The sequence below is a fragment of the Alosa alosa genome, chromosome 13 (genome assembly GCF_017589495.1).
Source record: "Alosa alosa isolate M-15738 ecotype Scorff River chromosome 13, AALO_Geno_1.1, whole genome shotgun sequence".
Lineage (NCBI taxonomy): Eukaryota > Metazoa > Chordata > Actinopteri > Clupeiformes > Clupeidae > Alosa > Alosa alosa.
Window position 1 is genome coordinate 18555592 of NC_063201.1, and position 22175 is coordinate 18577766.

A 22175-nucleotide genomic window follows, 5' to 3' on the forward strand; every position below is an offset into this window, starting at 1 on the left:
TAGTCCTCCGGTCCACGACTCCGGCATGAGCAGCATGGGCAAAACCAATTTAACAGAAAAATGAATGATGGCCTATTAACTGGAGGGCCAATGAGTAATTTCAATATACTTGGATAAGCACAATGCAACCAATTTGACGTAGGCTAGCCTATCATATGCAGACCGACTTCTCGATACAAGAATGATTCAGCAACCTCTCATAACCTACAAGTTCTTGAGGACATCTGTCTTAAATAATCCAATCCAGTTTCGGTATAGCCTATTCATTGCAAATACATCTACTACTGCATTTTTTTTCTGTATGGCGAAATAAATTTTTTGTCTTCGTCAACTGAATTGATTTGGGCATGTCCCTTTAAAACTTTGGAGGAGGCTGTCAACGAAAAACTTGGGAAAGAAATTTGACCTGGGTTTTACTAGTCGCTGCTGAGCGCTGTCACACCCCCTGTCTGTCACTGAAAGGGGCTGTGTTGTCAGCTGGCAGGCACCAGCGCTGGAGAGCCATTAACTGAATGAAACATTCGCATGCGTTTTTAGTGGCTAGGTGAGGTAGCCTATCGAGTGACAGTGACGGTAATGAGATATAATCTCTTTGGGGAAAAAGGCATCTTGGCTATTCTCTATCCGAGTCCGACTGGATTGCTAGGAAATAACATTTACCGTCGCACGGTGGTTTGATAGAATTCTTTTATGTATCCTTAAAAAATGTCTGTGATTTTCTTTCATCACGCTGACCAATTAATGCAATCGATATCAAGCTAACCAACATCATTGGCATCACTAGGACGGCCGGATACTATTCCACATCTCCAGTGGAACGAGTTACACTGCAAGAACTGGGTAAGCGACAAACTTGACATTCTTCTTATAGCAAATCGAATGCTGTGCGCTGAGCGTTGCCGGTGACCGGTGAGTAGGTGTTACGCATTGTTATAACTATCACACAGTGATCAGTGACAGATCAGTTGGCAATGCATTGCAAGACATCCACACTGATAATTCAGATAGCCGTCTCCTGTCGCTCACATTCAACTTGTTGCATTTGACTCGTTTGAGACGTGTGAGGTAAGGGCATCTGGCTCTGATGGGTTTGAACCCTCATATTAACATCTCATCAGACGCTAAACTAAAGTTACAGAACAACCAAGTTGCAGACGTTTAGAATATTATGGCTCACACGTATGTGAGCTGACCTGACTCTACTGTAAAGGCAAGTGAGCATTTCATGTCACGAAATAATGCTGTATTTTTGTTTGGCAAATGTTATTTAATACTTTGTCTTGTTTAGGCCTTTGCTTAAATTTTGTTGAATGGTAGCTAAACACTGGACAATTTCTTTAGATCTAAAGACGTGAGCGAAGTGTGTAGCCGAGAAAGCTGAATTATGTTAGATTAGGCAACATCAAGACACAACGTGAATACGTTGAGTAATATTCATGAGTGTCCTCGCGATTTGAGCACACAGCGGGGTCTTCTCACACCTGGCCTGAGTGGAAAGTTGAAAATCAGTCAGTATTGCCAGGACTGTATTCGGGTTAGACACTGGGGAAATCTATTATTACAGTTTCTTGTTTGTTCCATCCATTCTGGATCATTGTGGCTGTTATTTTTGAAGTCAAGTGTAATATTTTCTTGCTATGTCTTGCTTAGTTGCGTCTCTTGAATACATCCTTTACCTAGACTGAAATGCTTTAACCAAGGTCTCAACACAGCAGCAAAGTATCAGATCAGGACGGGATCCGCAGCATTGTCAAAGGGCACTCCGAATGTGGTCCTTATAATAGCAACACAAACCACTGGTGCTGTCTTGATGCCTCATCAGGGTTTGGTTGCTTTAGGGTTACTACTGTTGCTGTGTTATTCCAACAGCTGTAGAGCAGTGAGTCATATAGGGGTAATTTGGAGGTCTGGTGGTGGCGGGGTGCAGATATTGTCCACGTTTGGTTGTGTAAAAATTCCCCAGCAAATCCTGTGCAGTTGTCTATGCACTTCACATTTGATGAAAGGGACTGCACCCTTGTTTGTTTCAAGCAAATGGCAGTGCAGAGCTTTGGCGTCCACTGCACACAATGTGCTGGGAGACATAGCAGTTTCACAGAGATAGCACCAGTGGTTCCCTGCCTGGTCATGCTAAATGAGCTAAACAGGTGAAAAGGCTTGGGCAACAGCTGTCATTTTCAGGATGCGTGTACAGCATATATCTCTCCTTCTCTCTCACACTCTCCATATGTGTGTGTGTTTGTGTGTGTGTGTATCTGTGTACTGTATGTCAGTGTGTGTTTGTGAGTTTTTGTGTGTGTGTTGTGTGCATAGATTCCAGGTAGAATTAAAGGGATGATTAGTGTCCGTGTCTGACACAGTAGTTTTTAGATGTCCAAAATCCCGATGATTAGGCCGTAGACCACACACTGCCTACCCCAAACAGCTGCCCCCAGTTCATTATTTTGGGGGTGAGGGTGGGGGAATGGCCCTGCCGCTTTGAAATCAATCTCTTTCACCCTCCCCCATGTCTTTAAGTGACCTCTCATTATATGTGAGTGAGTCAGAATGAGTTTCCTCTCCTCTCTCCCTGGCTCACATAGCTTAGCAAAGTTACTGCTGATGACCAGCAGCAGTTTGAGTGAATGGTGTCCCCTGACCTGGTTGTTGGGTCCTTTAAGGATTGCATGACTGGTTTGATTATGATGATATGTATGTGACTGCTCGTCTGTCCGTGTGTGTTTTTCTCTGTATGTGTGTGTGTGTGTGTGTGTGTGTGTGTGTGTGTGTGCACGCGTATGTGTGTGTGCGAGTATCTGGTGTGTGTTGTTTGTGTACATGTGCAAAATGTTTGTGTGTTTTGGTGTGTGTTTCAAAGCTTTCACAAACATTTATCCCCATCCTAACAGCCTGCATAATTAGTTAGCCTACCCAGCAGATGTTTTGCAGCGAGAAATGTGTCAGCCTTTTGGTTGTTTCTCTGTTTCATATGAAAGTCAGGTGGACGCGCACCTGTGGGGCCTCGTCGTTCGCAGCTCTGAGCGCTGAACACAGTGTGGCTCTCACTCTCCTCATGACTGTTCTCCCCAAGCACTGTGACAGGCTGGCCTGTCTTCTTTTCACCAAATCTTGCTTTGGACACAGTTGGCAAAACATCCCCTGGTGTGTGTATGTGTGTGTCTGTGTGTGTCTGTGTGTGTGTGTGTGTGTGTGTGTGTGTGTGTGTGTGTGTGTGTGTGTGTGTGTGTGTGTGTGTGTGTGTGTGTGTGTGTGTGTGTGTGTGTGTGTGTGCCATGGCTGAGGAGGGGATGTCTGTTCTGTTGGCCAAAAACAACAACCTTTCAAAATGAATAACGCTGGAGATTCTGCCATGCAGGATCCATTTCAGTGAGCCCTAAATAGTCTATGGAATGAAGGGAGAGACCACTACATGTTGCGAATAGATGGCCCACCGTTTTCAAATGTTGCACTTTCTGTTTAGTCTTCAATTTCCTCAACTCTAAGTACTCTCACATGCTTGTAGAGATGAAGTATAAATTATTTAAACCATATTCATCCATGGATAATATCTCCCAAATGGTTCAGAGGCAAATTTTGTATCTAGAGAAGGCGCTCACGTAAGTGAGTAATAATTGCAGCAAATCCTTCATGGACTAATGGTTTGCCTTATAAAGGAGCCAAGGAAAAGGACATGTTTGGTTTCAATTATACACTCTATTTCAGACCTTGGCATTCATTATACGGGGCCTATTATCGTTCCTATACCAGGGTGCGCAATTATCGGACAAACACTGCCCTCACAATCCAAAAGAAACTCAATGAAGCTGTTGAGCACTCGAGTTTGTTATGAGTTAAAATTATGTTTTTTTTTAATTAATAACATACTGGAATCCAGTTAGCTTTGGGGTTGTCATGTGAAGGACAGGTAATCCCCACTAGACACTCTGCTGTTCATCATGTAGTTCTATGTCCAGGTTGTGTCCCCAACAGAAACTTTCACAGTGCAATGTGGCCACTTTCCACTTGATGGACTTGAGTGGCAGCAGGGGGGAGAGAGAGGGGATGCTAACACCTACATTATCTGTTCCCTACTATAGGCTTCTGTGCATCTATTTTAGGCTGCTGTTTAGGTCTGGGCAACCCCCTCACACACACACACACACACACACCTCCCATCACTCCCTCACCCCCAGCCTCCTCCTAACATCCTTTGCTTTGCTTTGTAAGTATGAGTCCATTGCGAGAAGAGATGGAAACTCACAGAGCTTTGTTGGATACAGTGGTGAACCCCCTCCCCAACCCACATTTCATCGCCTCTAGAAATACACGGATGATAAATCTGAAGGGCCAACAAAGCACTCCTCCTCCCTTTGTCACACAGCAGCCACTGTGCCAGTTTAATAGTGGCATCACAGATACGGAACCATATTTAGGGGACACTCAGGAGACCGTGCTCTTAGCTGAGGCCTATCACAACTGAACCTCTTCCAAAGTCCTAAGATACACAAGAGATGTACTATGTCCAGCGTGTGTAAAGACACAGTACAGTAGAATAGTACAGAAGTGGTGTGAGAGTGGCTGGAGAACAACAGCTATCTCCTCTCTGCTTTCTTTGGGTTCTGCATAGTTAAAGGTCCGTGATTCGGTTTTTATAAAATGTTAAAGGTCGCTGATATTTGAGCTCCACAGCCAGTCAAATTACACCCTTTCCCTCTGTGCTCCCAGGGCACCATTAGTGACTGGCGGGGCTTGGCTGTGGCTTGGACCGAACCACTATGTTTGTTACCCCTTTTGTGGAGCCAAGCTTGTGTACAAACCCTGTGCACTGTGTAGCCTGCACTCTTAAAACGAATGTGTTTTCCATATCTGGACACAGAGATGTGTTAAAAGCAACGCAAGTTGTGTTGTTTTCAACACATTCATTTTAAGAGTATGTTGCGTACGAACACTGCGTTTTTATTTATTTATTGTTTTAGTGCAAATGCTAAACAGAAAGCCAGAGCACCATAAGGTGTAGTGTCCTGAGTTTGCCTACAATGTGTGGATCTGCGTGTGTGGACGTTCTTGAATCAAGTCTTTTGAGTGGAATCTCAGCAATAAAGAGCATACATTTATTGATCCTATGTCTAGTTCAGAGGCACTGTTCCTACATACTTAACCCCTTGCAGTGCATCTTTAAAAAAAACTCTATCTATCTATCTCTCTCTCTCTCTCTTTCTGTCTCTCACTCATGTACACCCACGCCCAATCACCTCATCAATGCCATTCTTCATTAGCTCAAAACACTCAAGTTGCCTTATAAAAAATGTTATGAAACATTTCATCCTGAATATATCTCAAATGCCAGTATGGAGAGGCATGCAGGAGGGCATGCGTGGGTTGAATACACATGGTGGGCTCATGATGCCTGTATACCTGTAGTCAGTAAATGTATTTTTGGCTTTTCAATATACTGCATACTCATCATCATAATTTGACCCTCTCATGGAAAGGTTTGCTGGATATGGCTGTTCACTGTGTGTGCTAGTCTAGGCAGATCAATTCAGTAGAAAATAAGAGGGGCCCATAACCAAAGGGTATTGAAATAATTCCTGCTTGAAACGCATGTATTCATATGACATAACTTCACTATAACATTAGGCTAAGTACGCAGCGAGATTCTGAACACATTTCTTGGAATTGTAGCATTCCACATTTCTAGGAATGTCTATGTCAATGTGCAATTGAAAGTTGGACTCACTTGATAAACAGCACAGGTTACAGTGACACCATCTCAGTTTGTTTAACCATAAATTGTCATTGCCATTGCATGCCTGTAATACCTGGCATTGCACTATGTAACTTTAGTGTAGCGCACCGTACTGTTTGACTCACTCTGGTACCCCTTTAGCATCAGTTTTTAACATGCAGGGCAGTCTGATAGACTTTCATGGAACCACTCAAATTGCTTTTTACTCACCGTTGTGGTGAAACAGCTTTTGTTCGCCCGAGGCTACTAATCCACACACACACATTTACAGTTAGCCTTGGGTGTTACAGTTAGCCTTGGGTGTTACAGTTAGCCTTGGGTGGAAGAAAAACCCACACAAAATCTGATAGGCATGTTTAATAGGTAGGTAATACTATTAGACACTATTTTAAAAAGAAAACATAAACATATCACTCTATCTGTTCATGAATTTATATGGGACAAATATACCCCACCCTCCCCCCAATGTTGACTCGGCCTTGCTACACATTTGCTACACACACACACACACACACACACACACACGCACACACAAAAGGCGCTAAATGACTACCTTGATACCAGACCCTTGAGTACAATTCTTCTAACACATGTGACTGTTGAATTGACAAAATAAAAATAAAAAACAAAGAGATAAGACAATACATAAAGCAATACATAAAGCAACAGACAATACATAAAGCAACAAAAACATGTTCGGCAGGTAGAGTTCACAACAATGATTGCCTAGCTGTTGTCCCTTGTCCAAGAGATTATCCTAGATGAGTTGCACAGTTGTATGGTCAAGGTTGACAATGTTGACAAGACCACTGAGTACAATTCATACACCGTGTTGCTTTGACAAACAGTTAACTGTAAATCAGTATCATAGCTGTTCTGCTGTAGCTGGGGCTAACATCTCGTGTGGGGAATTTAAATGAGGGAAAGTGTTTCAGATTGCTAGAATTGTTTTCACATTTGTAAAGAGCTTATTAGAAGGCTACCATTAATGATGTAAGAGAATACTTACAGAGCACTTGAAATTCTCTCTGGATTGTGTGTGTGTGTGTGTGTGTGTGTGTGTGTGTGTGTGTGTGTGTGTGTGTGTGTGTGTGTTTGTGTTTGGCAGTTTTTGAACAACTGATCTGATTTACTCTTTAAAGTCTAATACAGTCACATCCTCTTAGGTCTGTAGTAATGAAGTGTTATCAGTGGCTGGTAGATGTCTGTGAAGAGAAGCCAAGTGCAGTGACTTCTGATTGATTGCTCTTCTCTGACACATACTTGATCAGTATGCGTAGTCAGTAGCTTTAAAACTGTTGCCAAATGGTGCTTCTTTCAAGATGCTTGTGTGTAACCTAGGTCATCTGTAAGGCATCACAGCTGAGCTTGAAAAGATTGAGAATGTAGACTGGCAAAGACCTGCTGTAGCCCTAACATCTAGTCAATAGCATTACTTGACCACTTTGTAATTGACCACTTTGTCATTGTCATTATTTTATTCCCTTTATCTGTGTCCTCCTCATTGTGCTTCTGTTCATGTAAGTAATATAAATAAGGCTTTAATTAACAACAACCATTCAGAGTTGAAAGTTTGTAGATATATGGCAACTTATGTTCAGCTCACTTTCATATTATGCTATTGGTCACCGTCACATCTCAAACAACACAATGGCACTGGTGAATCTAAAAGCAGCTGTTAACACCCCAAGCTGTGACTTCATGTGAGCCAGCTGTCTCTTCCCAGTCCTCTGGAGGTGTCTGAAACCCATTCTGGTGTCTTATCTGTGTTCTAACAGGCTAATCTGAAGCGGCTCTCCTGCTGGGATGTCCAAAACCCAGAGGTCGGCGTCCAGGTCTCGCTCCCGCTCAGCGTGCCGCTCCAGGTCGCACTCATACTCCCGCTCTCGCAGCCGCTCCCCGTCACGACCCAGGAAGCGGCGTTACAGGTACCCGCGCACCTTATACGCGTCTCTGTTCTCGGCCTCGGCAAGATGACATGTGCAGGTCCTTTCTCTGGTTGATAGAAGGGCATTTCGCTGAGACAGCTGCGAACCAAATTGTGTCAGAAAAAGTTATCCACTACAATGAAGTCCACAGGATGAGTGATAACACAAACACAGGACTTTATTTTTGTGTGTGTGTGTGTGTGTGGGGGTGTCCTCCATGCAAACCCTTGGGTGTCAGAGTGTGTGATTAGTGGAGATAGGGGCCTTTTTAGCCTCTGGCTATTTTTGTCTCACGCCAGAGCATAAGGACGGACATAAACACTCCACACACACTAAACATGGCCCTGCCAGAACAGACAAATTGAAACATGATAACAGGGGCTAACTGAGTCCTGACAGGCATTCTCAAGAATGCGAATGGTCAGAAGCATCTTTTATCTGACAGTGAGGCATCTGTATTGTAGGAGATTAGTCTCAGGCCCAGGAGACCTCTAAGTTGGCATGTTCTTCATCTTAGTTTGATGTCAGACACTTCATTTAGCCAGTGCAACGTTGCCTGTCCCTCAAATAAGAGGTCCTTTACATGGTTAGAAAACTACAATATCATCTGTCATGTATTATTTGAAAAGCATATATATTCTATATGACTTATAGATTTTGACAGGGAATATGTGTGCTATAGAGGCGATTAATGTCACTTTTAATCTGTCAGTTTGGAAATAATCATTTTCTAAACTCTGTAATCACAGAGAAAGTTGATTTGATTAAAGAAATGCAATTTCTAATATCATCTGAGTAGGTATTTAATGAACTGTATTAACCATATGCCTGTTCCATGATATAAATCCGGTACCATTGTATATGGAGTGTTCTGCCTTGTTAAGGTAGAGGTGCGCACATCCAAAACGCAGGTGCAGGACAAAAGGGTCAGACAATCAAAAAACAAAATTGAATGTCCGCACACTTGCTCCCGTTTTGCTTTTTCTTTAATTTCACCAAGTGAACGTTTTCGAGCTACACGCTCTTCATCAGACTTGAAAAAGCAAAACGGGAGCAAGTGTGCGGACATTCAATTTTGGGTGTTCTGCCTTGTTAGCATAATTTGTCCAGACAGCTGTTCTTTTTTCCCTTGTTGCATAAGGTTTAATGTTAGTGGAGGGGTGTGGACTACTCCTATTAGGCAGGAATCACTTTGACTGATTTCCTCTGGTAAAGCCATGGCTTTCATTTGTGGTGTGCTGAATTTCACTTCAGTTGCACAGCTTATGCAACAGCTTGTCAAGATTCTCACTGGACTTTGTATCCAGTTGCTAGAAGTCACTGGAGTGCAGTTAATGTGAACCAGGGGTTGTGGCCACCCCGTGTCTTTATGTTTTCGCTCGTGAATGTAGACTATTGAAAACGGCCTCTGATGTGACACACACACACACACACACACACACACACACACATGCACATATAAGCTTTTGCAAGTCTCGGTGGACAACACCCAGCAACAGTGCTTTCACCTTATCTGATAGTGTGTGAATGGGAGAGGGCTGTCAGCAAGCTCAGCTGTTGAATTCCAGAGGGCTTATTTGCAAAGGAAAATTTGTTTTTGGCGTGACCACTTTCCTGTTGCTACCTTGGACAGAAAAGACCTTCCATGGGTGGTGTGAAACTAGTATAGCAGCACTTTCGTCCACGATCAGCATCAACATGGTGGGGATAAAGAGTGTCCTTGGGCTCTTTTGTGTGCCAGAGACAAACCTCATGCATAGTCATGATGGATATCGGCCCAGTGTAGCCTGCAGTCAAGATGATCTGCATTATGCTATCTTAAATCACAGAACAAGTAACCTCAAAATAGCCTGGGCTAATTATTTAACCCAAGGTAATTCAGAACATATGCACGTGAGCTCATTTCTCCATTTGGAGAGGGCATAGAAAAGCATTCCTACAAGTGCCTACAACCAAATACGGGTAGGCGCCGTCCTGGGCTAACGTCTTCTCTAATGCAATAAGATATTATGATTGGGTAGTAGAATGAGGTAAGAAGAAATAATTGAATCATCACAAATTTGTCTGGAGTGAAAAGGCCAATATAATATAATATAATATAGTATAATAATAGCATAAAAAAAGAGTCTGATAATGAATGAATTATAATGAATCCTCAAGCTGCAATACTGTCATCTGGCAACAAGTGAAAATGTGATCTGTGCTTTTAAACATAGATAAGATTCTTCCGTGTACTACTCACTAAATTGCAGCTTTTCATTGAGGTTTCTGGACAAGGCAAGCCTAGAGTAACTGGCAGACAGTGAGTCCTCCCCTCTCCGTCTTTCCCTCCCTCTCCTCTCTCTCTCTATCACTCTCCCTCTGTCTCTCTCTCTCCTTTACTCCCTGTCTGTCGGCGTCTCACTTTCTATGCTGCGCACTGGCGGTTTAGAGTAGAAATGTTTCCCATATGGCCCATGTGACTGTCTCTTTCCACTGGCTGTGCTGGAGCGCTGCATGAGAGATGCACAGTCTCTGCTGGCGTTCCCTGGGACTGTGTGCAATGCTCCCGTCTACGCTCCCATTACCTTCTCCTCGTTCAGTCCAATGAAAAAACGCACGGGGTGAGTTTGGTGTTTGCGTTTCAAGCTCCCATGCATCGGGAGCCATTTGTTTTTTTTAAGGATGATGACCGATTGACTGGTTGATCATTATGCGCTAGATTTATAGGCTTTGAGAAAATGTGGAAGTGTTTGTTTCCCTGGTTGACAGTCTGTTTTGTAAGGGAAAGATGTGTACATGCAATCTTAGTGTGGCCATTTTGGTTAAAAGTTTTTCTTTTTAGGTTGTGGATCTAAATTATCCGTTCATTTTGTATTTTATTCCGAACGCAAGTTTAACGCTGTGCTTTAGTTGATAATCAACCGGTGTCAGTGGATATAGTGGCTCTTTGGGATTTTGGAATGGAGATGGAAATTAAGTTGTTGGTTGATTAATGGTGAATGTAAATCCATTTAGGTAAAACTGAAGGAGGGATAGGAGTTTGAGGTGGGATAGCCCAGCTATATAATTCCTCTGTGATTGAGGTCTGTGTGCTTTCGATGCTCAATGACTTTTGGTGTGTGTGGTGCAGCAGAGCCACTGTGTGGCCACTTTGGATCCTGCAGGCTTCATCAGAGCCATCATGCCTGTTGCTTTTTCATTTCCTCTGCTTTCTACTTCAGTAGTGCTTCAGTAACTGCCCCCACAAAAAAAATCTATGTGCATATTCATAATAACCTGCTTGTACTGAATGTATGTCAGCACACATATTTACATATACAGTAGGTGTATATTCATTGTTGTAGTCTGCGTGTGTGTGTGTGTGTGTCTTTGTGTGTGTGTGTGTGTGTGTGTGTGTGTGTGTGTGTGTGTGTGTGTATGTCTTTGTGTGTGTCTGTGTCTGTGTCTGTGTGTGTGATTGTGTGTCTATATGTCTATAAGATTATGATGCAGAACATGATGTTATCTCCAGCCCTTTTAACTTTAGGTTTATGTATGTCTTTCATTGGTTTTGGTCTCCTCAGTTGTGCTTTCCTTTTGCCCCCCTTTTTGAAGCTCTAGGTCTCCCTCGCGCTCCAGATCCCATTCTCCGGCTCACAACCGGGAGAGGAATTACACCCGGGAGTACCAGAACAACCGGGAGTTTCGGGGCTTCCGAGGCTCTCGACGGCCCTACTTTCGCGGTCGAGGACGGGGCTACTTCCCCCGCGGCCGCTTCCAGAGAGGAGGCCGGGGCGGCAACTTCAATAACTACCGCAACAACAACAACTGGCAGAACTACCGGCAGCATCCCCAGCAGCAGCAGCAGCAGCAGCAGCAACATCAGCAGCAGCACAACAACTGCAACAGCCACAGTCCCAAGAGGGGGCGCTGTCGCTCCCCAAAGAAGCGCTCCGGCAGCCCGCCCTCACGCAGCTACTCCGATGACTCGTCCCGCCGCTCACGACACTCCTCCTCCTCCTCCTCGTCCGGGGCCTCCTCTTCCAAAAAGAGATCCGGCTCCCACGGCCACAAGAGGAGGCGCAGCAGGAGTGTGAAGGAGGACGCTGCAGCCACTGCCGCCTCCTCCTCCTCCAAGGAGACCCGGAAGGGAGCCGCCGATGGGGAGCAGGGAGTGGAGAACGCGGGAGGGCCGTCCACTGAGGCGGAGGTCGGGCCAGGGTCTGATTTGGGGGCAGGTGCAGGGGCAGGGGCAGGGGCAGGGGCAGAGGCAAGGGAGGAGGTGGGTTCTGGAGGCTGGCAGGCTGTGACAGAGACGAGTGACGCAGGTGGCCAGGGCTCGTCGCTGCCTGCCAGCCAGAAAAGCCCCTCTCCCAAAGGTTCTAATGCCACCAGCAATGGCACCCCCCTCTGGCAGGGCACTGACGGTGCAGCCCCCATAAAAAGTCCCCCTAAGAAAAGCCCCACGCCTGCCTCCACCGGATTTGGCTTCTTGTCAAAAGACAGCAGAGGAGATGACCAATCCATCTCCAGTGCATTTAGAAAGTAAGCCAAGTTTTTTTCTTCTTCCTCTCTCTCTCTCTTCCTTCTTGCTCATTTTCTCCCAATCTCTCTCTCTCTCTCTTTTTTTTTTTCTCCTTCTCTCGCTTCTCTTCCCCTCATTTCCCACTCTTTTTATGGTTCTTGGAAGAGAACGTTTCTCACGACAAAAATGTGTTTCAAATGTGTTCAAATGTGTTTTCTGTCTTGTATTAATCTCTCCCTTGCCTAAAAAAATAGCCTGCAGTGGATCGCAACGTAGATAAATATCGCTCAGAAATAGCTAGGCAGCATCAGACTGTTTACATTGCCTGAAGATGCTTACGACTGTTGGGCCAAAATAAGCATGTTTGTTAGGTGATTGTTTTTAGTTGTGTGTTTTGTGTGTTGTGTCGTGCTGTGTATTTTGACAGGATGAGAGCTGGGCTGGGCATGTCTTAACTAGCATAATCACTCCTGGGAGATAGTGGAGGCGTTTGTGTGCAGCTTGGATTAGTTACACTTCAAAGGCTTCTCCATAGCTGTTCTTGCAGCTGGGTTTGCCTTTTAAAGATCTTCACAGCACAATTATGCATTGTGTGCTGAACGGTGCTTAATAACAGTAATGTTGCTGAACAATGATTAAGAGAGACACATCATAACTCATGTCAGTGAATTTTGGTTCTTTCCAAAGCCTTTATCCAGCTGCTTTTGTTTTAAGAAGTCCATTTCAGTGTTAAGAACTTGCAGAATTTATAGGTAATTCATAGCTATATTTTATATTTTGCACCAATTTTTGCCATCAGTCCATTTTTAGTAGAGCTTTTGGAGGTATTTTCCATTTATCAGTTCATAACAGCCTCTGACCCAATTTATTTGTCAATTCCCAGGTTCCTTGAGGAACAGAAGAGCAAACAGCTCAGTGAGTTTGAGAATGGCAAGGAAGACAATACAGTCGAGGAGAACACTGACAGGAAAGAGAAGGGCAGTGGCAAGGCCACGGTTCATGTCTTTGAGAAAGGGCCCAACTTTAGCTCCAAGTTCTCGAGCCACAATGGTAAAGCAGCCAAAGAAAGGTACTCCTTTGAGGACTTCACCATTAAAGCCTCCTGCAACAACTACTCCAGGGGCCCTGCCTTTCATGGGCATAAGGAGAATGGAGAGGAGCATGATGATGATATTGATGATGATTATGATGATGATGAAAACGAGGAGGTGTTGAAATCCCAACATCAGATGACAGAGGCGGATGTCGAGGCGCCGAAGCGCAAAGGCAAGGCAGCGTTGTCGGCTCGTGAGCTCTTCGAACTGGCCTTCTTCCACGCCTCGCAGGACGCTGGTGACCTGGAGCTGCTTGAACAGCAGCTGTTCCCCAACCGCAAGCAGGAGCGGGCAGCCGCCGTGGCCGCCGCGCTGGTCCGCAGGGAGATGGCAGGGAGGCTGCAGGGAGGAGCGCTCTCCCCAGAGAAAGGCCCTAAGGCCCGGAGCAAGGACAAGGCCCCCTCCACTGTCACGGCCCCTGTCCAGACCCAGGCCCAGTCTCGGAGGCCAGCGGAGAGCTGGGGCTTGGACACACTAATGGGTATGAGGGAGAAGTCCCCGTCCAGGGTGATTGGGAAAAGGGGAATAGATGTGAGTGTGCGAATGGACTCTCTCGACGACAACATGTCAAGGTATGTTATTTTCAGTTTAATTTTATAACTTTACAATTTTATTTGTATAAATGTATATACTGAAAAACTGATTTTTCATATACAAATGAATGAATGTTATATTAGCAAAATCTTCACCTGACTGGTGTGTTATGTGCAAAGTACTAACTTTGGTTATAAAGCCAACTACATGTTCTTTAGGTATTATATATAGACTGTGAAGGCTTATTAAAACTCTGGTTGCAAACTATTTATTAATGGTTTGTACTAACAGTTTAATAATGATAACCTGCTCCCGTAGTTTTTACTGGAGAACTGGGGTGCTAACTGAAGGGGTGTTCTTGTGTTTGCCACAGCTCCAACAATGTTGTTGAGAGTGAGAGGCGTCTGGGTCGGGCCCAGCCTCAGCCTGCTAGAAAGGAGCCGGAGGTCCACTCTGCGGCCAAGCGCTCTCAGGCAGGCCACATCTGCCGCTGCTCCACCGATCTCTTCTCCCAGCACATCGTCACCATCATCCACAACGTCAAAGGTGTCCTTCAGCTTCACAAACTTCATGCCGTGCACTGCAGCAGATTATACACAAGCAGCACTGAACAACTCCAAACCACTCACACAGCTATAGACAAGGGCTAGGGCTAGGGTTAGTCTTGTAGACATGCTGATTAAAAGGATGTAGAGTAGCATTTATCCAGTAGGTTGTTGTACAAGAAAGATGAATGCCTATATTTAAATATGTGTGTGTCTGGAACACAGTTTGTGGCCAGATTTGAGGTAAGTGTTAGCCAGATAGTTATCTAACAATTGGCAAGCAATATTGCTTCTTAAGCCATGGAAATACTTTAGAAGGGATTACTATTGATATGTTCAAAAGCCATCCTTATTTATAACTGGTTTGAACTGTGTCTGTCAACACTAGTTTGTGACATAATTACTTTGATCTGTAAACTGAACACATACACTATGTGAATGCATGGCAAAATAAACAATTTCGGCTGTTTTTCTGGGCAGTTCTCACACCACAAAGCACTAGGTTCAAATGTTATCCTGAAATAACCCTATGCTCTGAGCTATAAAGTTTATAGGAAGAAGTCGTATAAAATGTGTGCGTTTAGTTTAATATGCAAAACCTTTCACAGAACACAGTCCCTGGTGGCTTTTGTTCTGCTTTTTCACACACTATTTACAAACATAATTCTGTTTAGCTGAGAATCTTGGTCTGAGGTCTACTGTCTATAGCCAAGAATGTCAGGCCACAGTTTTGTTAGTCCATGAAGAGGCATGTTGTCCAAGCCTGTCAGAATGACTGAATTCCCAGTAGTGTGTTTTTCTCTTTTGGGGGGGGCTTTGGGTTGTTTTTACAGTGCACTGGGTTAATGTTTGGCTTCCAGTGATATTTTTCTAAGATCTGCAAGCTGTCCAGATAGATGGTTATTTGCTCCATTGTAGCATCCAGTGACATACAAAATCAACTTATTTTGTGTTGAGTTAGGGATTATTGGGTAGGAACAGTAATATAAACATAGATATTTGTGGCATTGAGATGGTTTTGCCATTTTTAGATTTCATAAACTGAACAGATTCACTTCCCTTTTAAGGAATCTGTTAAGATGTGCCAGTAGTGTTATATTGGCCTTGACTCTGCTCCATGAAAAAACGTTTCATTGCTTTGAGTCAGAGCCTCATGAGCACAAAAAGGGTAAAATGAGAAAGGGCATTGAAAGCAATACTTTGGAGACTACATTTTTACAAAACCACATTTCCCTCTTGTTTCCCCCAGAAATACATAAACACACAGTATATGTGGTGGTGATCCAATAGGAACCCGATCACCGTGAGCTGTTTCTTGGGAACGCCGTGTAGTTCCACTGAAATAACACGATAGTCCCTGGGATACAAATCCCACACTGGTTCTGATCCTTTGCAATGGCCCTTCTAATGGCAAAGGTATTTAGTGAAGTCTTGAGAGCTGTCTTTAGTGCGGACCAAGTATGAGTTGGGCCACTGTAAACCTCCCCCTCTAAACTCTACCGTTGGGAGAGCCCATTCTGGGCCATCACATCAGTACAGCCCCAGGACCTCTGGTGTGAGGTTTGCAAGGTGTTACTGCTGTCAACTGCAAGGTGTAAAAAGGTGTGTTTCGCCCGCAGCACAACACTTCTCCTGCTCTGGGATGACTCTGACAGACAGATTCGCCATGTACCAGAGAAGAGCTGCAGAGAAGGAGATAATGAAGGCACGCAAAAGCCCAGAAATACACAGGTAGTTATGGAGATATGAACTTATGTTTGAGGTATTCAATCCAGCAGATGTCTGTTGTAACTTGGTGAACATACTAAGGTTAGTCCTATATTCCTTTGTTTGTTGATGTGCCTTCTTTTAAGGAAAAGACTAAAGAAACTAGAATTGCAAAATAGCAATGTATAATCTTTGGTTCTCCAGTCCAGTTTTTGTGCTAGAGAATGTAGGTGTCCTGCTTTTGATTTTAACTTAACAGTTTGTGCATTGCTTTTTTTTTCCCCAGGGAGAATTGATGTTTCTCCCAGTGCTTTTAAGAAGCACGCTCACCTGTTTGAGGAGATGAAAGACCTCGGGGAGAGCAGCTACAAGGTGACCCAACATTTTGAAATATGAAGGTTCTGTTTTGGAAAAGAATGAGAGGAATAAAGAAAAGCAAGTGAGCCAGAGCACAAGACAGAGCCAGGCAGCAGCCCTGCTCCCACACCTCTAGATGCTCCTCTCTCTCTCCCTCTCTCCCTCTCTAAGCCCTGTCTATTCTCTGTGGAGAGGTCCAAACAGTCTTAACAAATGTGCCCCAAAAACTCAAACAGATGCACATTCACTTGGTCGCATTTTTAAAGGCCCTCTCCTGGTATGGTTTGGTTGTTCTTTGAGGTAAAGCCTCAGAGAGGGAAAAAAAATAATGTTAAAACAAAAACATGAGGGTGGCAGCTGTGGATGCGAACCAAATGCTCCTGTGTGAATTCCACTCAAACGGACACTAAACAAAACACATAGTAAGTATTACTCAAAAACCTGACAAGAACAAACAACCTTGGGGTCAGACACTATCTTAGCCCTAATCTACTTTCAAGTGGTCTTGTCTTTGCCCATATCAGAGCATATTTTATGTGTTAGAGTATCTTATTGTATAAGAATGTTACAGTAGATTTTATTCTGTAAAAATAAAGTGTATTATTGATTCCAGTAATTCCACAGTATTCATGTTGCACGACTGTAAAGTTTTATGCTGCATGGGACTGAAATGCATTCAGACATCTCTCCTTTGTCCTGTGTGCTTGGTCATCTCTGACCAGGACTCTGTCCAGCCACATCATGTGTACTCAAGTGTTGTTGAAGGAGTATTATGCGTCCGACCGTCTCTGTCCGCCCATCACAAGTTCTGTCTGTCCAGGCAGCAGGGCTGCGTTTTGTATTAACCCAAAGTCTGGCCACATCGCTGTTCTTTTTGTTTCCCGCTGGCAGGCCAAAGGCAAAAAAGCCAAAGGCGACTCAATGGATCTGCGACAGGACATAGAGCGCCGGAAAAAATACTCCAGTCGCGAGACTGAGAACAAACATGAGCAAGGGAGAGACTCAGGAGAGTCCTCAGACTCAAGCCGAGAGAGATCCACAGAGAAGACATCCAAGCATCGCAGCAAACACAAGTAAGTTGAGTTAGCTCCAATCAGCTGTCATGATCCAGTCAAACGTCTCCTTAGTTTTTGCTTGCAACATAGCGACTTGTAGATAGATAGATAGATACTTTATTGATCCCCAAGGGGAAATTCAAGAACCCGCCTCAGATTTGCCCTTGAAATAAATACTTCAACTGAAGCCCATCTTCTCTCCTTTCCTCTCTTTGCCTCTCTTCTCCTTCCCCCTCCTCCTTTCTCCTGTCCTCTCCTCTGCTCTCCTGTTCCCACCAAGGAAAAGCAAGAAGAAGCGTGAACGTTCTCATTCTTCATCGTCCTCCTCGTCCTCCTCGTCCTCCTCTCATTCCAACCGGGCGAAAGACTACCCTAATGAGGGTGCAGGCCCCAAGGACAGAGGCTTCAACAAGGCCCGTCTGGGGCCCCGAGATCACGGGGGCCCCAAGGAGAGAGGACGGGGCCGTGGAGGCTTTGTAAGTCAGCCCCCGCCCAGCATTCAGTCAATTTCAATTGAATATCATTGATTCACATAGAACCATTAACAATGGACATTGTGTCAAAGCACTTTACACAGGCCTGAAGTTGATAGTATGGAAACAACCTTAAGTTAGGCAACGCTGTACAATTTTGGCCCAGTTTTAGCCCCTATTCAGTTTTGAATCAGGCCGAATTCCCATCCGATTTGTCATGCAGTTCTTGCAAGGCCCAATTTAAAGTTAAAAAGAACAATAAACGTTCCTGCTCCGGACCGGTCAGTTTGGATTCCTGCCATTTAGTTGTTGGCTGTCTTGCAAAGTCAGCAGTTCGAGTGTGCCACTTGAGCACAGTAGTGGCGACCTATTTATATAGTGTGAGTTACTATGACGTACGCAACTGATAGAATCACACAGTGTCAGTCTGGTTTAAGGCTAAGGCAGCCGCCATTTTGAATATGATCAATATCAGGCCTAGGACTGAACAAAACAATGTTAATTGCCCTATATGAATCAATACAACTGTATTATATTGAATTGAATTGGAAATGTGAAAATAAAGAGGGAGTAGAAAAGGCCAGGAAAATGAAAAATAAGACAAGAGTGATCTCTCCATTCCATTGCTCTCCTTTTCAGTGGCAGTGAAAACTGTAGATAGATAGATAGATAGATAGATAGATAGATAGATAGATAGATAGATAGATAGATACTTTATTGATCCCCAAGGGGAAATTCAAGGTGTGATTGTGTGTTGTTTTTGACCATTGCCCTTACCAGCGAAATACTTTTTCATCTGCAGCTGAACTAGGTTGAGAGCATATAGTTATATATAGTTATAGTTTAGAGGATAAAGGATATAGTGCAGCAAAAGTTGTCTGTCAGTGTCAAACTCCCTTTATGCTGAGCAGGTATGGCTCTACTCAGTCCCACTGTTGATATTCTTTTACATGTGCAGCAGCTGAGAATCAGAGGAAGGAGTTGGAACAGGGGAAATTTCCAGAACAATAGTAATGGAAGTGGCGATGGCATGGGCGCGCCGTTGCACAGACAGAATGAGGAGAGGGATCCAGAGCACACCCCCAAGAGCCGGACCTACTACCTGGTCCGTTACTTCCATTGCTCTGTTTCTACATCTGTTCAGATTTAACACAGTAGCATTGGTTTCATTGCTCATTGTTTATGTCCGGCATTACCTACTTTAGAGCATCATTATGAGTGTGGCTCTCAAGTGATTGGTCATGATTGTGTGTGTGTGTGGGGGGGGGGGGGGTGGTATGTTGAACAGACTATCCTTAGATCGTTGTAGACACCTATTGAAAAATATATGTACTTTACTGCCATAACTACTGCAAATATCAACACCACAGTACTAAAAGTGCCACATTGTTTGAAATTCCGATCAGTTTTGCTTTTCTTTGACCAACAGCTGTCTCTCTTCCAGCACGACGACAGGCAGGGAGACAGGGACAAGAGGTGGATGGAGAACCGTGGGCGCGGCCGGGGCAGTTTCGTCCGCAGCGGAGGCCGCTTCCTGTTCCGTAAGGCTGCCCCCTCCTCTGTGGCAACCACCACCTGCACCACCTCCACCAGCAACGGCAACACCAACGCCACCAATCACGCCAGCCCCAAGTGGACGCACGACAAGTTCCAGGGCAGCGCGGAGGAGGGCGAGGTGCAGGATGACGACACAGACCAGGAGCGCAAAGAGGACGCCAATGCCGGAGTGTCGGTCAGCTCTGGCCAGTGAGAAGTTAAGGGCTGGATTGGGATGGTGACCACCACCCCGTGAACTTTGACCTGGAAGCAAATCATCAAATCACCAATCATGCTTGTATTTGCTGAAGTAGTAGAGGAAGTGCTTGTTAGGGCACAGAGACAGCTTTGCTTGTGCAACTCTCACTGTAGATGAACAAACACTTGTCAACAGATGCATCAATGCCAATGATTCAGTCATAACAGGAGAGGTGCAAGACTGTTCTTTCAGAGGCCGTCAACAGGGTGGACCTACTCCAAGATCGGTTATGTGGTATCCTCTGTCCAGTTGAGTCAGCTTTAAGTAATACATTGTCTCTAAGACACTGAATAGCTGTATTCCAAAGTCCAGTGAAATTTGCTGAACTAGTCAGTTTGGAAAAGTTTTTATTGTGTATCACATGTTTTGTTGGTATTGTTGGAAGACCAGTGGAGATATCATGATTCATAACTTTTCTCTTCATTTATATATCACTTGTTTTACCAAGCACAAAACTGAGACAATAGGGTTGTGCCTCAGATAATAGATCTTTAGTATATCAGTTGTTAGCAGAATGAAAGGACAATATATATACATTAGATTTATACTATACTAAATTTACTGTAGTGAAAAAATCATGAACTTTTGCTGAATTAAATGATATATTATAACATATATGAGCTACCTTGCAATTACACTGAAAGGTACAGCAGTCTAGAGGGATTGACACAGATATCCAAACATGCTTAGAACTGTTAAATATCACAGTGAATGACAGTACATGAAGTCCTAACAAAATAAAAAGTTGAGCAAATCACGCTGGAAGTCATGCAGGCTTTGAAGGTACAGAGAGAAAGCTGCTTAAAGTTTTTGTGAAAGAGGCTAAGATAGGATCTAAGCATCGTGGCGTTCAGAGTGCTTGGGCCTCTTGTTGAGAATGGGACCAAATGAACAGAGGTCTAACCAGAGTTAACAAGTTGAGTACTAACTGTCTGCTGCAAATGGCAGTTTCTTTCTTTTTTTAAAAAAAATATTGTATTATTTCTTGTTAGGGGCTATCGAGTCATTTTAATGTGTATGTCAGTTTCCTGTGCAGATGATTATGTTCTTCTTTTGCAACGTGTTGTGTGTACGCTGGTAACCCTGTGGTGAAAACTTCCTAATATACAGTAATGTTTGGAGTACAATGTGCCTTGGTCATTTTTGTGTAGATTTCACTCATTCACATGAACTGGTGGCAAAAGTGGTAAACACAGGAAATGATTTTGGGGTGACTATTTTACTGCGCTTTGAAGATGCAAGAAATCTGGAGATATAGTTGTGACATGATGTATGTACTTATAGAGGCATTTTTAATTTCTCTTTAAAGCTTTTGCTCTTTGTCTCTTGTTAGTTTTTATATCTTCACCAGCAGTGTACACCTGTACAGTGCAACTGAGTCCACTGGGAAAGGATTTGGAAATAAATAAAATAATTCAGCAATTATTAAGAGAGGTAAATGCATAGTGGCAATATAAGTGCTGTTAAAAATGTACTTTAAACTTTAAAATCTAAAATGACTGTTGCACTAAAGTGACCTGTGTGTCATTTAGGTTCTGGGTTGCACTGTGTCTATGTATGGGATGCACATTTGGATTGACATTTTTTGTGGTTTGGGGCAAATTGTTTATAATGGTCTTGTAGTTCTTGTTTTCACTCTAGATTGTCAATTAAAACATTTGGTTTATTTAATGTGTGTTGCCTATTTAATGTGTGTTGAATCTAAACAGATTCCTTTAGTCAGACGACACTATTGAAAGGTCACATCACCCACTCTCCTCAGTAAAAGGAAGGCTCAGAAAAAGTAATCTGCTACGAGGTGAGGGGACTGGATTTAGTGTAATGGTGGTGGGTGTAAGGACCGTCAAAATATTACCAACGACGGTTACAAACAACTTGAAATACCACTCATCTTGAGTCTCTCTGAAGGGAACATGAGCAAAAAAATATATAAAGTTTAGTTCATGAAACTTTCATGTGCGCATGCAAATCTGTCATGTGCACACATGAAAGTTTCAGGTGCTCACGCAAACCTTTTGTGTGAGCACATACAAGCCTGCTGTAGGCCTATATGTAGCCCGGGGCATACTTAGTCTAGTTACATTTTTATGAACCCAGAAATATTGAGTGCCCTAATGTTTTATTGCAGAAATATTATCCATAGGACTATTGGATAGAATTCAACTTGGTTGCTAAAAGTGGCACTTTGGGCAATTTGCATAATTATCATAAGATAATTAAAGTGAGACACTACAGGTGAATATGATATTTTTTTTAAATAATAGATATCACCATGAAACTTTCTCAGTTGATTACTTATGTTCAGATGAGAAAAACATGTATTGCATGTTTTTTCTATTTTAATGTTTGAATATGCAAATAAGGCCCTATCTCATTAAATATGCGCTTATTTGCTTACAAACAAAATCAGATCGTGTGATAAAGCCAGGCTCAAAAGATTTTTTCCAAGGGAAAACACGTACACTTGGGAGTC

At 43.6% G+C, this 22175-nt stretch overlaps 1 protein-coding gene across 8 annotated transcripts; it reads left to right on the forward strand.

The window, feature by feature from the left end:
- Nucleotides 1-494: 494 nt before the first annotated feature.
- Nucleotides 495-21368, forward strand: thrap3a (thyroid hormone receptor associated protein 3a). 8 transcript variants are annotated; one of them, XM_048260756.1, is made up of 11 exons: nt 495-840; nt 7507-7656; nt 11233-12162; nt 13026-13808; nt 14144-14316; nt 15935-16046; nt 16310-16394; nt 17271-17452; nt 17715-17910; nt 18866-19012; nt 19337-21368. In XM_048260756.1, exons 2-11 carry the CDS (start codon nt 7535-7537, stop codon nt 19655-19657), a joined length of 3051 nt encoding a protein of 1016 aa, XP_048116713.1. In that variant the 5' UTR covers nt 495-840; nt 7507-7534; the 3' UTR covers nt 19658-21368. The 8 variants fall into 8 exon arrangements, with proteins under 8 accessions (XP_048116713.1, XP_048116715.1, XP_048116720.1 ...); XM_048260758.1 differs by having other exon boundaries at nt 19352-21368; XM_048260763.1 differs by having other exon boundaries at nt 19367-21368.
- Nucleotides 21369-22175: the final 807 nt, after the last annotated feature.

What these genes read in the sequence shown, in the direction of transcription:
- thrap3a (XM_048260756.1), top strand. Translation starts at nt 7,535, where the DNA reads ATGTCCAAAACCCAGAGGTCGGCGTCCAGGTCTCGCTCCCGCTCAGCG. An exon ending in CCCAGGAAGCGGCGTTACAG is followed by an intron (nt 7,657 to 11,232) that starts GTACCCGCGCAC and finishes CCCTTTTTGAAG; the next exon opens with CTCTAGGTCTCCCTCGCGCT. An exon ending in CTCGACGACAACATGTCAAG is followed by an intron (nt 13,809 to 14,143) that starts GTATGTTATTTT and finishes TGTTTGCCACAG; the next exon opens with CTCCAACAATGTTGTTGAGA.